Raw genomic sequence first — 15,922 nt, 5'->3', positions numbered from 1 at the left:
GGCAAGAAAGACTGAAGACAGAAATTATAAAGACAGAAATGTGCTAGTTTAGCAGTTCTCAAATTGTATCTGAAGACAAGCCCCCCCTTTTGGGTGTCCTTAAGCTCCAAGGTATTTTCATAATAAGCCCAAGATGTTATTTGGTTTTCTTACTTTCATTCATTCTCAATTATACAATGCAGTTTTACAGAGGCTACAGGCCATGTGATATCAGAACAGACTGAATGCAGAAGTAGATATGAGAATCCAGCTGTTTCTATTAAGCCAGACATTCAAGAGATTTGGAAAAGTGTAAAACAATGCCACTCATTAGGTTTGTGTTGTTTTGGAAACTGTTATCTTTTCTAAATATATGTTATTTGTGTTAACATGTAATGGTATTACAGCTATTTTTCAGTAAATTAATAAATATTCTAATTTTTTAGATTTAATTTCTAATATGATAAGTATTAATAGATATACCCTACCTAACCAAAGCTCTTTAAGTCCTCAATAATTTTTTAAGAGTCTAAAGGGCTACTGGGAACAAAAGCTGAGATTCACTGAGCAGAGAAGCTGAATTAGATGTACCAGACGTGAAATTAGCCCAGGCATCGTATAACTTAAAAACTTGTTTAAGGTACAGGTACAGGCTTTCCTCTCAGTAGTTATTTTTACTTAATGCAAAATATAAAAAGGCTCCATTTAAATCACTCTCATCCTGCCATTTGAACACAATATATACAGTTTCATAGTCTTTTTGAATTACCATATACAGACATTTTTACATTTATACAATCTTCACGATTATCATTTAAAATAGCTACATAATCATATCCAGCATTCTTACAAACCTCAATAGCAACTTTCATATTTGATTTGTAAAGTATCTTATAAAAATATTACTATCCCAAAAAACTTACTTCTAAAATACCAAGGGATATTATTTATGGAATTCCTTACAGTATCCTTCATGACCTGCCCACATACATCTTAACTTTACCACATTCTGCTTTCTCCCAGCAAACCACACTCCAGCCATATTGGCCTTTCTTGATCACTATGACCATGAGATTATTACTTATCACTGCAATCTGTTCTTTTCCTTTGTAGCACTTATCACAAGTTACATACGTGTTATGTTTGTCTGTCTCTCCCACTATGCTCTAAACTTCATGAGGGCAACATAAAAACTATTTTTGTTTTACCACTGCAAATCAAATAAAGCATAAAGCATGGCATGTGGTAGGCACTTAATATTTTTGAATGAAGAAACTCCTTCCCTATATATTCGTAATTTATATTAATGTGTATTATATACTGCTTATATGTTAGACAACAAAGTGCAATATATAATACGTTACTATTGTATAATAAAGGATTTGGCTGCCTTTTGTCCCAGGTTCCTGAGAAGCCCCCTCTAAATCCTTGGATTTCCAGAGTGACAGGAGTGTCTGTTTTACTCATGGTGGGCCCCTCAGACCACGCTTGACAGTTTATGTTAACAAAGTATTTTTTGATTCATTGTGGGACCTTAGACAATGTATGTTAATGAGATGACTCAGGATGGGAGCCAGCCATGCCAGGAAGACCAAACGTGTGATTAGAGGGTTGGGATCCTGGACACTGAGTTACATCATGTGGCCAATGATTCAATCAGCCATGCCTATGCAATGAAACCCTAATAAAAACGCTAGACACCAAAACTCCAGTGAGCTTCCCTGGTTAACAACAGTCTGTGTGTATTGTTACACATCAATGTGCTGAGAAGGTGATGCATCCTGACCCCACAGGAAGAAGACAGAAAAGTTTCATGTTTGGTACCTTCTCAGACCTCACCTTACATGTCTTTTCTTTTGGCCGGTCCTGATTTCTCTTTCTTTTTGTTGTTGTTGCTATAATGAAACTGGAATTGTAAGTATAGCACTTTCCAGTGTTTTCTGAGTCATTCTAGCAAATTATTGAATTAAGAGGACAGTGGGAACTCCTGTAGCCAGTTGGTCGGAAATGCGGGAGGGTTCCTGAGAACCCCTAGCTTGAGAATGGTGTCTGAAGTGAGGGCAATCTTTTGGGAGAACTGAACCCTTAATCTGCAAGGTTAGCCTAATTCCAGATAGTTAGTGTCAGAACAGTATTCCAATGATGTAACAAATAACAGACATCATTTCATAAATGTGTCAGGGACTATGCAAGTATTTTTACACACATTATTTCTAAATCTTTAGAAAACATACCTAAGCTTCACAACATTCTCATTTGATAGAATTATTGTACTAATGTTTTACATAAGGAAACTAAGGAGTCAAAGTCACACAGACAGTAGGTAATTTAGGTGGAACCTAAATTCAAATTCAGCATTGTTTGATTCAAAAGCCCACAATCCAGTCACTATCCTCTCCAGCTTCTCATTATTAGTTATTTAGTTATCATTATTAGTTATCATTATTAGTAAATACAACACAAGATAACATCACAAAACTGCTACCTAAGAATTCATGGCACTCGTACTGAGAGGTCACAGTAAAACCCAAAGTACTCTTTATGAATTTATTATCTCTTTATAAGAATTATAAAATATCATACTTTAGGGGCTTCCCTGGTGGCGCAGTGGTTGAGAGTCCGCCTGCCGATGCAGGGGACACGGGTTCGTGCCCCGGTCTAGGAAGGTCCCACATGCCGCGGAGCGGCTGGGCCCGTGAGTCATGGCCGCTGAGCCTGCGCGTCCGGAGCCTGTGCTCCGCAACGGGAAAGGCCACAACAGTGAGAGGCCCACGTACCACAGAAAAAATTTTAAAAATTAAAAAAAAAAAAAAAAATCACACTTTAATACAAATTTCTTTAGCAACTGCTGTTAACTTACTTGTTTGTGTTTTAGAAACATGTTTCTGGAGAAAATCAACTATCTGAGCCAAAACCTTCTTATTACAATGTGTTGATAATTTTTCATCGCACTCATAACACCTGAAAAATATAAAATGTAAGCAAATATTATGAAAGCATCTTCAATAATTTTGCACATCAGGTAATAAAGTTGGTATTTATCCACTTTTGTCTTTAAGTCATGGGGTAAGGGAGATACATAGGGTGAGGCAAGAGAAATGAGGTAAATAAGTCTACAGAAATAAGCAGGGGACAGTTCATACAGAGCCTTAGCATTCAAATTAGAGTTTTGGTAGTTTATCCTAAGTGTAATGGAGTGCCATGAGAGGCTTATAAGCAGGCGAGTGATAAGATCCAATTTACATTTTGAAAGCATCACTCTGACTAATGTCAGATTCGATGGCATCAGGAATAGAGAGAGATCAGGGCAGATGCAGTGGATCTGGAGAGAAATGAACAGACATATATTTTCAGGTAGAAGCAGTTAATGAATTGGATATTAAAGGTAAGGAAGAGGAAAGGGAGAAGCTGATGTGGGTATATCAGTGATTCTCAAACAGGAGCAGTTTCGTCCCCCAGGGGACATTTGGCAGAGTTGGGAAACATTTTTGGTTGTCACAACTGGGAAAGCTGCTACTGGCACCCAGTGGTTAGAGGCCAGAGCTAATCCTGTCCCCTCACAGGACAGTCCCCCTCACAACAAAGAATTATCAACCCAAATGACAACAGTATTGAGACTGAGAAATCCTGGTCTAGATGAAACAAGATATCCTGTGAGCAGACAGTGTTTAAAGCTGGGTGGTGAATATAGAGGAATTCATTATACCATATGTTTATATTTGTTAAAAGGTTGAAAAATAAAATAAGATAAAAAGGGGAAGAAAACAACTGCCAGGCTCCTGGCTTGAATACTTAAGTGATTGAGGTTCCACTTACAGAGACAGGGAAGACTGGATGAGGTGTTTTATTTTGTTTGGAGTTTATTTGTGAAGAGGGGGTTAGAGCAGAGATTTTGAAAAGTACATTCCTTTTCAGAAAACTACCCTCCACTAAGTTTCCTCATTAGTGCATATAGTTAATAAAGGTTTCTTCTATCTATTCTCATCTTAATGAGATCCAATGAGAACAGTGTTTGACCATATTGAAAGTGTTTTATAAATGTAATGCATTATACCAACATGACCTTACATATTCACAATCTTCTTGCTTATAACTATTAGTGGTCCTGGAATCAATGGCTGTAAACTAGGTTTGGGTCCCTTTTCTAAACAGCGCTCAAAATTCAAGTGGTTACTGAGTGTTCACTCTATCACTTTGCACACAGAAATACACAGATAAACAGATAAATCTGTGAAGGAATCGAGTCACAAAAAACATTCCCAAAGCAACCTTTCCAATGGATCATGATGGAATTTAAGCAATTACAGTTATCAAGCTTCCATTATAATAGATGTTCAATATTTTGTGATGTAATGATTGGCAAAAATAATAAAAATATAATTGCTCATTTGAAAAATATTGAAATGTCAAATTTTTACTGAGATTAAGACAATTTTTACTTGTTATTAAATATATTGTAACTTTAAGAGTACAAAAAAAAACGTAAATAAAAACTGCACAATGTCAGCGAATTTGGAGAAAAGAGGAGAGCTCAAGGTAATTTAATTCTACCTGTTTCCATTAGAAATAACCAAAATAATAATTGAGCACTTACTATGTGCCATGCACTGTTCTAAGAACTTTACATGCATTTTCTGGTTTAATTCCTCACAACAATCAGAAAAGTATTATCATTTTAAAATAAATAGCTTTATAGAAGTGTAATATTTTCTTTTTAAGGGTGGGAAACAGACACAGGGATCACAAATCAGTAATAGAATAAGAGTACAAGGGAAATATTAAACCTTTCAACAAACTTTTGAATGATTTAAAAGCACACATTTACATATTATCTCTAAGTGTTAAATCAGTGCCTCTAAACCCTGGTTAGGCATAAGAATCACCTATGGAACTTAAAAATACAGAAGCCCTGATTTAATAGAGGACCACTGGTACCTATGGGTTTTTCAAATTCCACCTGTGTGATTCTGATGTGAAGTCAGAGGTAAGAAGCAGCTGTACTATTATACTAATAATTATCTGTTTAAGCAGCATTAAATCCACTATCCAGCAACACTTTGTTAGTTGTGATTAAATTATTAAATCTACAATATTCCTTTCTTTTTTTCAGGTTTTTCCTCTAGTTCCAGCTGGCCTTCTCTAATCCAGATTAGTGAAGTTTTCTACTGATATTGTTAAACTTTTTAAGATTTAAGAATTAGATGGGAAAAAGAAAATAGTCACAACCTTTAAATTTCTATAAATGCATGTGACAAACCTGAATTTCTTTCTTTGAAAGAGAAGTAATTCTATGGATCCCCAAACGTGACTTAAAATTATTTTCAGTATAATATAAATCTCACAAATCCATCTCACAAAACTCCATAAATTCACCATCCTTGTAACTCTATATAACTATAAAAGCAAAATTACAATTAAATATAAAATAAAATTTTAAAGACAATTAAATTAAAACAACCCTAATTGATTATGCTAGGTAAGGCTTTTTTGCTGAAATTAAATCATGATTCATACCATAATTGGGGTCCTAAGAGCTACAACAGACGTTCCAATTCAGATTCACTTGAGATGAACCTATTTTACCAGGTGCCACTCAATTCTCCCACCATCTTTTTCTACTTCAGTGGTCCTCAAACTATGGTCCCAGGCCAGCAGCACTGGCAACACGTGGGAACTTGTTAGAAATCCAATTTCTCAGGCCCTACCCCAGAACTAGTAAATCAGAATCTCTAAGCCTGAGACCCAGCAAGCTATTCCAACAGCCTCCCAGTGATTCTGATACACCCTATCGTTGCAGACCACTGCTCTATTCAGACTACAGAGAAATGTTTATTGAGCCGCCACACTGTGGGATCATACCCCTCTCCCTTGGCTCCAATGCTTCATTTACATATTAAGTTCTAGCAATTCTTTCCTCATTCACCCCAATTTTATTACTTCCAATAACAAAAACACAAATGCAGCAGGCATCCAACCCTGTGGCTGAATTAAATTATAGGATGATGGTCTCTCCTACAAACCAAAATATCCTTATATTAATTTTAGAACCCTGAAATGAAGCACAAAGTTAAAATATTTTTGTCTTAAAACTTGAAAACTCCTGAAAATTCATCTGAATAACCCTAGGAGTCTATAAATTCATGAGAAAAATTTTGCTGTAAAATATAGGAAAAGCTTTTCAATACAGTGTCCAGTTAAACCACTGAAGCAGTGTGGTATGCTGGTAAGGGACTAAAGAATCAAAAGACTTGTTTTAGTGCCTGGATCTTTACTTTGTAACCACAAAAAGGTAAATAAATGATACTCAGTGTCCTAACACATAAAATGAGGGAACTGGACTTAGTTCCCAACCAGGGTTAAGTAGTAGAATCCCCTGAGAAGTTTTTACAAACTATCTATCCCAACCAGGGTTAAGTAGTAGAATCCCCTGAGAAGTTTTTACAAACTCTCTATGCCTAGGCTTTCCTTGTCCCCTGCAGAGAATGGCCAACCAGCTTGACTGCTTGAAGTACCTTCCTCCGCTAGAACCCTGACATTCTAATTTAGCAAGTTCGTTACCAAAAAGTCAACTAGCAACAATTTTCTTTATTGTACAAAGAAAGTGTTAAAAAAAAACTACAGGGATGACTAAATTTTTTACTTAAATTTTATATTCATGGATAATGTTAATTTTCTTAAATGATTCCATAGGTTGTGTTTAGGCTAAAAAGTATAAGCTAGTATATCATCTTTAAATATCGTACCTTATAAAACTCAAAGACAGTTTTTATAGTGAACACAAGTACTAACGAAATCTAACTTACCAAATGATCCATGTGCTCAGACTAATTATAATACAGTGAAACTCTGCTCTCCAACTCGTGAAGTGCTTCAATGAATGCTGGCTTTCTGAGTTTTTACCACATCCCTAAAGATGAACAGAACACTCTTTGTATGATTTACATACAAGTTTATTTAAAATTAATCAAAACTTAAATCATACTCAAACACACTAAAAGTTTTGTTTTGTTTTTGGTTTCAAGCAGGAGGGAAAAGTTTCAGAAAATAGGATTCTCATTAAATTCAATTTCTTGCAAAGAGCCTAACTTGCTTCTGTTACACTGTAAAACAGTCATGAGCCAAGTTAATTTCCATACCATTTAAAAGTGTCCACGCTCTCTGTCTGATGCATGGTGGGACACTGAGCATCCTCACAGGCCAGTAGTGCCCCTCCCCTATACACACATTTCCTAATACCCTACATTCCTCCACCCAACTCCACTGAAAACTAGTGAGACTCAGACCAATCACAGTAACTTCCATCACCAGGTAAGTAAAGAAATGAGATTCAATTCCAGTCAATGTCCCATGAGGGGCAGTCTAATGGATGTTTCTGGAAAAGTTTTACGTATTTTAAAAAAGAACACAGGGAAGGGATGTACTTTTTGCCCTCTTTCTGGCCTTTGGGGATTGCTGTGTGATACACAGTGCATGAAACATCTTTTACCATCCTGAAACCATGAAACTGAGGATGGCACAGAAGAAAAATGGAAGAAATCTCAGTTTTTAATGTTCTTTCCATTGAAGCAACTAACTTTAAGTGGCCCTACTTCTGGCTTTCTATGTGAGATAATAAAGATGCCTCTTATTCTAAAATATATATATATACCTTTAATTTTATTTAAAAATTCCTTTATTAAAGATATCAATAGGTTCTAAAACATTGTAAAGCAACTATACTCCAATTAAAAAAAAAGATACCAATAGCTTCTAAGCTCTTAAGGGAAATTACTTTGCAAAAAAAAAAAAGAAAGAAAAGATAGAATAATCACTTTTCATAGAGAAAAAAATGAATCCAAAAGGATTTTTTAAAAACCCAAAAACTTGGATCCATTTCCTAAGTAAATACAAATAGGTAAAGGCAGGGCCACATATGAGAACTACTGCAAGTGGGCTGGATTCCCTTTCGAAGTATTTATAAACTACACATGATTAATTTCTGAACATACATACATTTTACTTTACCTTAAACATTTCTAAGCTCGGCCTTGGAGAGTTCTATCTAAACACAGAATAAATTAATCTTAAGTTCTAAGCATTACCAACAGTCAGAGCTCACAGTAAGATTTAAGGAAAATATTCAAGACAAACTCACATAAAAGAGACTTTTCTCACCTGAAAACCACACTTGAGGCACAACCAAATATCAGAAGGAAGTACTGGCTGTCCATCATAGAATTTTCTTTCTTTTAAACATTCCAAGCAAACTGACCACAGATTCTCAACTATTGCTTTTTTCACATGATTCACACTGATAGCATGACTTACATGTTGGCAAGTGAAACCTACTGAATAAGACAAAAAATTTGAACATTTTCTTTGCTAAACCAAAGTGATACCATTAGCAAGCAAAAAGTCAACAATATTAAAATCCTATAACTAAAAAGCACAGACATTCAAAAAACAAAATAACTTAGAAGGATACATACTGCATGATTCCATTTACAAAACATTTGTGAAATAACAAAATTATAGAGTTGGAGAACAGATTAGCAGTTGCCAGGGGCTTTAGATGGGGAGCAGTGGTGTGGCTATAAATAACTAGCACTCAAGGTGGTGAAACTGTAATCAAGTATCTTGACTGGTGGTTATAGAAAGCTACACATGTAATTAAACTGCATACACATATACACACACACAAGTGCATGTATATCTGGTGAAACCTGAATAAGCTCTAAGGATTGTACCGATGTCAGTTTCCTGGTTTTGATACTGTGCTACAGAAATACAAGATGTTACAACAGGAGAGACTGGATGAAGGTTGAATGGGACCTCCTTGTATACATGTTGTATCTTCCTGTAAATCTAAAATTAATTCAAAAATTAAAAGTTTAATAAATAAGAAGATTATTTATTGAGCAGCTACTATGTATCAAGCATTTTGAATGTATTTTCTTTCACTAGGATACACAAGTAAAATCTTCCCATGGGCTAGCTCTGCTATGATACTATTTTCACCATTGTTGCGAGAAAGAAAAGAGAAGAACAAAGGCATAATTTGCAGGAACAAGAATTCTCAGAATTCTCCTTAATGACTATTCCCAAATAACAAATGATTTTGCATGGTCCTTCATTATCCTTTATAACAGATTCTTACTGTGTGCACTGTGTGGAGACAAATGGCCAAAATGAGCAAATATGTTTTCAATTTATCAAATAACCATATTCTTCTCTCAAGGGCTCAATAACACTTCCATTCCTCCCAAATACCTGAACACTTCAATTTCTAACCCTCAAATATCCCAAACACCAAATCTACAGCTATCTGCCAAAACCAAACAACAAAAGCAGAGACTGAATACCTTGAAGAGGGAAACAAAAGTAGTATGTACATTTCAACTTTCTCCACTTCCCTTTCTGAATGCAAAGCATTCCTTTTCACCTACTGGTTAACTAGGGACTAAGCATTAGTTCCACTTCATTCTTAAGATAAAGAACGTGATTCCTGACAAATTACTTACAATAAATAGTTTCAACAAAAATAATATGTAAATCGATAAAAGATTAAAACTTCTAATTTTATACCAAGAGTAAGTTATAAGAATAGACATAAAAGGAGTAATTCTGAAGTCCTATGTTTGAAAAGCAAGGATGCATGCCATTAAAGAAAGGGCTGTTCAGGGCAAGACCAACAAAAATGACCACACAAGTACAGGACCTAGAAATGGTTTACCAAATGTCATTGCTTTGAGTTTTTATAATTTAAAATTCTAAGGGAAAAATCATTCCACACACCTTCTATATCATCTCTGGCGTGGGATAAGCATTCTCTGATTCTACAATTCAGACTTATGAAACTGAAACTGTTAATGAATTCAGAGATAAGTGAATTCAAGATAAAAAAGCTTCTAGGCCCCTAAATTAAATCTATTAGCTTTTAAATATCTCAACCATATATACTTCATATAAGTAAATTAAAAAGTCTGAGGTTTTCCTACAAAAGCTAACCAGTGTTTAAACAGCATTCACTATCTTTTGTGGGGGAAAAATGTGAAAAATATCCTTCTACTTTAATAAGTAAATTTCCTCAGTTTTCTGCAATTCATTTACTCATATAATTGTCTAAATTTCATTTGGCAAATAGGTCCTCTAGAGATTCCTAAATAAAAATATAAAAATGTATGAAAGTCTAGAGTTGTTTCACATTAACAAATCAAAAACAATAATCAAAATCTCCATATTTTTTACCTTAAATATTAATAAAAATTTTACAAGGAGTCTTCCAGTTTGCAAATGGTGGCATAAAATTAACACTTCCCCTTTCTCCTCCCCAAAACTATCCAAGGGCAAAAAGAACAGAAAACAAAAATACAGAGTTCATTTTAAGAGAAACCAGGAGACAGCTGAAGCCCCAAGTCACAAATTAAGTGGAAAGCCTCCCACCTCAAAGCAGCAGAGATCAAACAGGGGTGCGCACAGAAGGAAGCAGAGAGGACACTGCAGCAGTAGATTTCACAGAGGACAAGGCATGCTTTGCAGACATAGAACAAAACCTAAATCTCTGTGCTGCAAAAACAGTGGCAGGAGCACCCCTATATCCAATATTGTTTTGAGAAGAATCGAAAGAAGGGGATTTCTCATTCACTAAGTGGAAAGAAAAAAGCAAGCCATAACTGCAGGGAACAGCCTTATCTCTATGGCAGTTGGAAAGAAGAGATCATTTGGATTCTGGAAAAAAAAACCCAGGGCTGCATAATCCTGGTGGCTGGAAAGAAGTAAAGCCTATATGAGCTCAAATCCAACAGTTAGGTCTCAACAGAGCTCTGGCCCTCCTTCTTACACAAATATTCTAAAACGAACTAGCCCAAGAAAAGCAACCCTACATCAAAGAAAATCAAAGCCACAAATTCTATCCTAAGATAATATAAGAAAAAGGAAGGAAGGAAAAGGAAAAATGGCAGAGCAATCGCTGCCATGCAATAAAAACACAAGAAAGAAGCAAACACTTTAGGCTCAGGTAGCAGAGCAATAGGAAGTGACTAGCAGAGTTTAGGATAAATAAATAAATAAATAAATAAAACCACAAAAACGAATGCAAAATTAAAAAGAGTGTAAGGTGAAAGCAACACTGCTGAACACACAGTAAAAAATAAAAATGAAAACAGCACGCAAAGCGAAAAGGAAATAGGAGTTTTAGAGGATTTGAGAAAAAATGATAACTATGGAAGATAGGCAAAAGAGAGTTAACATAAGAATAATAAGAATCCCTGAAGAAACCTTATTAACAGAATAGAACAAATATTTAAAGACATAATTCAGACTTGCTTCAATACAGCAATCTATCCTGAAACATTATCCAAGTTAAAAAACACTTAAAAATGGAAATAATATATTAAAAACCCCTTTTTTAATGGAGAACTGAACTGGTAAGTCAGTAAGGAAAATTCTCAGAAGCTAAAACCCAAAACATGAGGCTAAAAAGAAAAGCAAGCCAGGAAGCTAGCAGTTCCCCAGGGTCATCTCACTGGCTTGAGGGCTTGGTTTTCACAGCCAGGAGAAACAAACAACAACAACAAGATGCCAATTCTAAGTCAAATATAAAATAAACAAAATCTCAATAAAAATGCCCACAGGATCTAGACAAGCTGATTTTAAAGTTCATGCAGAAAATGGTCATTAAAAACATATATTATTATTTCTCTTCTGCAACACTATTCAGGATGCCAGACATGATAATTTACCAGCAATGTCATCTGAAGAGTCTTCATCATGAGGTATGGTAGGCCTTTTACTTCTTTTGGCTTTCTCAGGTAAAGCTTTGGATGGCTCTTTCACCCGCATCTGTTACTTACTGAAAAGGTTGGGGGTAAAAATACACATTAATCCTCAAAATTAAAACTTTATGTATTTTACTTAACGCATATTAAAATGGAAATGACTTCAAGTTTAATGGGCCTAGTAAATTAACAGAGGAGGAAGAAGGGAGCACCAGCTGAAACCAAAGAAATCTTTATTAAACCAATAAACTTTTTTTATACAAAAAGTCAAACTACATTTGACTTTTACCAACGGTTCCCTACATGTATGATGTCCAGGTGAATACAAAAAACCTGAAGTGTACGCTGCTTCTGGTTCCTGTGCTTCCCTTGCCCTTTCTCTCGTTTCACCAGCTAGAAGACAGGCGGAGCTGGAAGAGCCGTAACGGGCCAGGGGTGGAGGCCTAGTGCCAAGCACAGCAGGGCCGCCCTACCTGCACTGAGCGGCCCTGCACTGGGCGGCCCAGCACTGGACTACTGAAAGAGAAATACATTTCCTATCTTTTTAAGCTCTTGCATTTTTTGTGAGTTTTTCCCTCACTTTTTTATTATGAAAAATTTTAAACTTCCAACAAAGTTACAAGAACAGGATAACGAACACCCATATACTATCTAGATTCCACATCTTGAATATCTTGCCCTATTGGTTTTATCTAAATATCAATGTGTATATAGACATATCTATATATGTATGTATGTTTGTTTGTTTGTTTTTGCTGAACTATTTAAAAATAAGTTGCAGAGAGCATATATCCCTTAAGGCAGGGGTCCCCAACTCCTGGGCTGCTAACAGTCCACGGCCTGTTAGGAATCGGGCCACAGAGCAGGAGGTGAGTGGGGGGCGAACGAACGGAGCTTCATCTGCCGCCCCCCCTCGCTTGCATAACCGTCTAAACCATTCCCCCTCTTCCCATGGAAAAACTGTCTTCCACAAAACCGGTCCCTGCTGCCAAAAAGGCTGGGGACCACTGCCTTAAGGAGATTCTCCTATACAGTCCAATCATTATCACTTCTAAGAAAATTAACAGTAATTCCTTAATATCATCTCATATCCTATCATATTCTGATTTCTTCAGCTGACCCAAAGTATCATCTGTACTGGTTTTTTGAATAAGGATTTAATCAAGGTTTGCACTTTGTACTGGTTATGTCAGTTAGTATCTCTTAATCTACAACTGTTCTTCCCATAAGAAATGGAGAACTAATACTGTCTTACTTTCCTAAGACACCGGCTTTTTTTAAGAGATCAGGCCAGTGCCTGAGTCAAACTGGAGATCTTGTTAAAATGTGAATAGCAAAGTGATTCAGAGACATATATATATGTGTGTATATATATATATATATATATATATATTCTTTTTTATATTCTTTTCCATTATGGTTTATCACAAGGAACACTTTTTTTTTGGCTGTGGTGGGTCTTTGTTGCTGTGCGTGGGCTTTCTCTAGTTGTGGCGAGCGGGGGCTACTCTGTTGCGGTGTGCAGGTTTCTCATTGCGGTGGTTTCCCTTGTTGTGGAACACGGGCTCTAAGCATACGGGCTTCAGTAGTTGTGGCACACGGGCTCAGTAGTTGTGGCACACTGGCTCTAGAGTGCAGGTTCAGTAGTTGTGGCGCATGGGCTTAGTTGCTCCACACTCTGCAGCATGTGGGATCTTCCCGGATCAGGGCTCAAACCCGTGTCCCCTGCATTGGCAGGCGGATTCTTAACCACGTGCCACCAGGGAAGCTCTTCTAAATATATTTTTAAGAAATCCCTTCCATTTCTTAAAAACTCAAAGTTAATTCTGAAGATTTTAGATACAAGTTAATGCATTTTTTTAAACCACTATATCCTAAATCCTACCTAATACCATGCTACTCCATGGCTAAGCTATACTGTAATTTTTGTGGTTGTTTGCTTTCATTGATCAAGGTGGAAGAATCTTTCCATTCAATAACAAATTCTGAATCCTGATTTAGTCATACTATGTTCCACATAAGGAAGCTTTTGAGTTTACCATTTTAAGAGCCATTTCCTTAAGTCCAAGGATCATCACTATTGAACAAGGCTGCAATAAATTAAGGCCTTAGGGGTTACAGAGATGCAGAAGGTCTCCAAGTTCCTTGACCACCTCATTTCTGACTGCCTTCACCCTCCAGACTGCCTCATCCACTTATCCCTACAGTTCCACCTTGCAAAATCACTAATTCAAGTATTCTGATCACAACTTCAAGTTTTGCCAGCTTGCTGCATCAGCCACTCCAATACTCCTTTAGTGCCCAGGCTGACAAGAGGCTGCATCTCAACAAGTGCTTCCATGATCACTGTAGCAGGGAAGGGAGAAAGGGAAGTGGCAAATCGAGTGCTGGTTCTTAAAGTTTCACTTGCAAGTGTATTTTACAGGCCAAAGCAAGTCATATGGCCACATTTAACTTCAAACAGACAAAAGGGGGAGGGGCACGGGGGGGTAGTGTACAAAGAGTACAACCTTAACATGTACCCAGAAAGAACAGAATATGTGTGCACAGCCTTAATGACTTACCACACCACCCCTCTAACAGAACCCCGATCCTAGACAAATCCAGTTAACCACTTTCTCCATGAATGCATCCAATCAGGCTGGAGAAAGTCTTGTAAGAAGGGAGATTGGGTCCACTAAATTCATAATCATAACCGCAAACGGATCAAGACACCCCATTATCTACTATACCTTCTGGCCAACTCACTTATATACTCACACAGCCTTCTGAAATCTTTTTCACTCTCCCAAACCTCCAACTCCTCCTCTCCCTACTCCTCCAAATTATCATCTGGTCTTCTACTTGATTGAGAGAAAAGAGATGTCATCAAATAGCAAATCGGATCTTTCTACCCCCCAATTTACAAACTTACCTCCAACTATTTTAACTTGATGTCTTGGAAAGAGATAGGTGTAACTAAGAGAATCCAAGAAAAATGGCCCATGAGAAACTGGTCATATTTTTACACCCCCTGCACAGGTAAACTCTTGATAAGGATGAGCATTAACACATAGCTAATACTGGCAGAATAACCGAAAGAACCAGGTAGCTGACCTAGAATCTATAAAACACCTATGCCTTTTTTCAAAAACACTGACTCATACTTAACTTGGCCATGTAGAGTCAATTTCCAGTGATTTTTCTGACACAGGTACTATGTCTAAACATACAGAGTCATTTTGGATGGTAACCCACTGTTTAGCAGTCACTTATCTGTATAGCTTTCTTCTTCAATTCCCCGTTCAGGCAAAAAGAGACAAAATTAAAGTCCGATTATTGGAGCTTCGAATACTGTCTATCATCAATATTGTGTCTGGGGAGTTCCGAGACCACCCTCTCATTTGGAGATTTACTCTAAGGACTCACAAAACCCAGCATATAGTTGTATTCATGCCTAACACTTATTACAGCAACGTAGTATGGACGTACAGCTTGATCATAATGAAAAAGACACAGGTGAAGTCTAGAGGAATCCAAGTGCAGGTTTCCTTACCATTCTCTCCCTCCCAAGAGGGGTCACCACACTCTTCCCCCAGTAAGTAAAATCCAGTAATGTCTATGAAATGTTTCTGCTCAGGGAAGCCCATTACAGACTCACTGGTGCAGATTTTTAGGGGGGCTAGAAACTTCTGCATAAACCGTACCCTACAACATAAAACATGTTGTTCCCAGATGCCAAGCAAGGGCTAACCTTTCTAAGGACAGCAGTCTCAGGCATGCTATGTTAAGTGTTTTCAGCACAAATTCTGGCCATTTTTCTCACGTGGTTTCCCAAACAAAACTTTCGTTTTCAACTTCCGCGTTTACCTACACCTGTCTTTTCTCTAATGTACGATGTGCAACTGTTTACAAATGTTTAATTTTTTTAAAAGGCTGTGCATACAAAAGCCCATATTCTCAAAAAAGAAAAAAATCTTTTTTTCCCTACCCTTGGGCGATTATTTTCGGCGGGGATGCCGGGGGAGGGGAGACAAAACTCTCTTTTTAGAGGCTCAAAAAGATGACCAGCACTTACACTTTTTTGTGCATCGCACTCGGTTCTCAGCACTGAAGAGATACTAACCCACTTCATCCTCCCAACCACCAACCACCTTATGAGATAGGTGACTATTATTTCTCCCATTTTATACTTGAAACTGAGACAC

At 36.9% G+C, this 15,922-nt stretch overlaps 1 protein-coding gene across 8 annotated transcripts in view; it reads right to left on the bottom strand.

The window, feature by feature from the left end:
• The window catches only part of USP45 (ubiquitin specific peptidase 45), a gene marked incomplete at its 3' end in the record, with an annotated part of 68,086 nt that overhangs the window by 47,604 nt on the left and 4,560 nt on the right, over positions 1–15,922 (bottom strand). For 6 of the 8 annotated variants that reach the window (XM_082634266.1, XM_082634264.1, XM_082634269.1 and 3 more), the window contains exons 2-5: positions 11,700–11,809; positions 8,134–8,306; positions 6,783–6,886; positions 2,840–2,940 (exon numbers count right to left, since the gene is read on the bottom strand). In XM_082634266.1, coding sequence (XP_082490392.1) covers positions 2,840–2,940; positions 6,783–6,886; positions 8,134–8,306; positions 11,700–11,799 — 478 coding nt within the window. In that variant the 5' untranslated portion in view covers positions 11,800–11,809. Of the gene's footprint in view, positions 1–2,839; positions 2,941–6,782; positions 6,887–8,133; positions 8,307–11,699; positions 11,810–14,495; positions 15,888–15,922 lie in introns of those variants that run through there. The other 2 variants (XM_082634265.1, XM_082634268.1) reach the window with 2 other exon arrangements.

Source organism: Mesoplodon mirus, assembly GCF_964341445.2.
Source record: "Mesoplodon mirus genome assembly, chromosome: 10".
NCBI classification, from domain to species: domain Eukaryota; kingdom Metazoa; phylum Chordata; class Mammalia; order Artiodactyla; family Ziphiidae; genus Mesoplodon; species Mesoplodon mirus.
The sequence above is the reverse complement of the archived record's forward strand: the minus strand, read 5'-3'. Positions and strand labels throughout refer to the sequence as shown.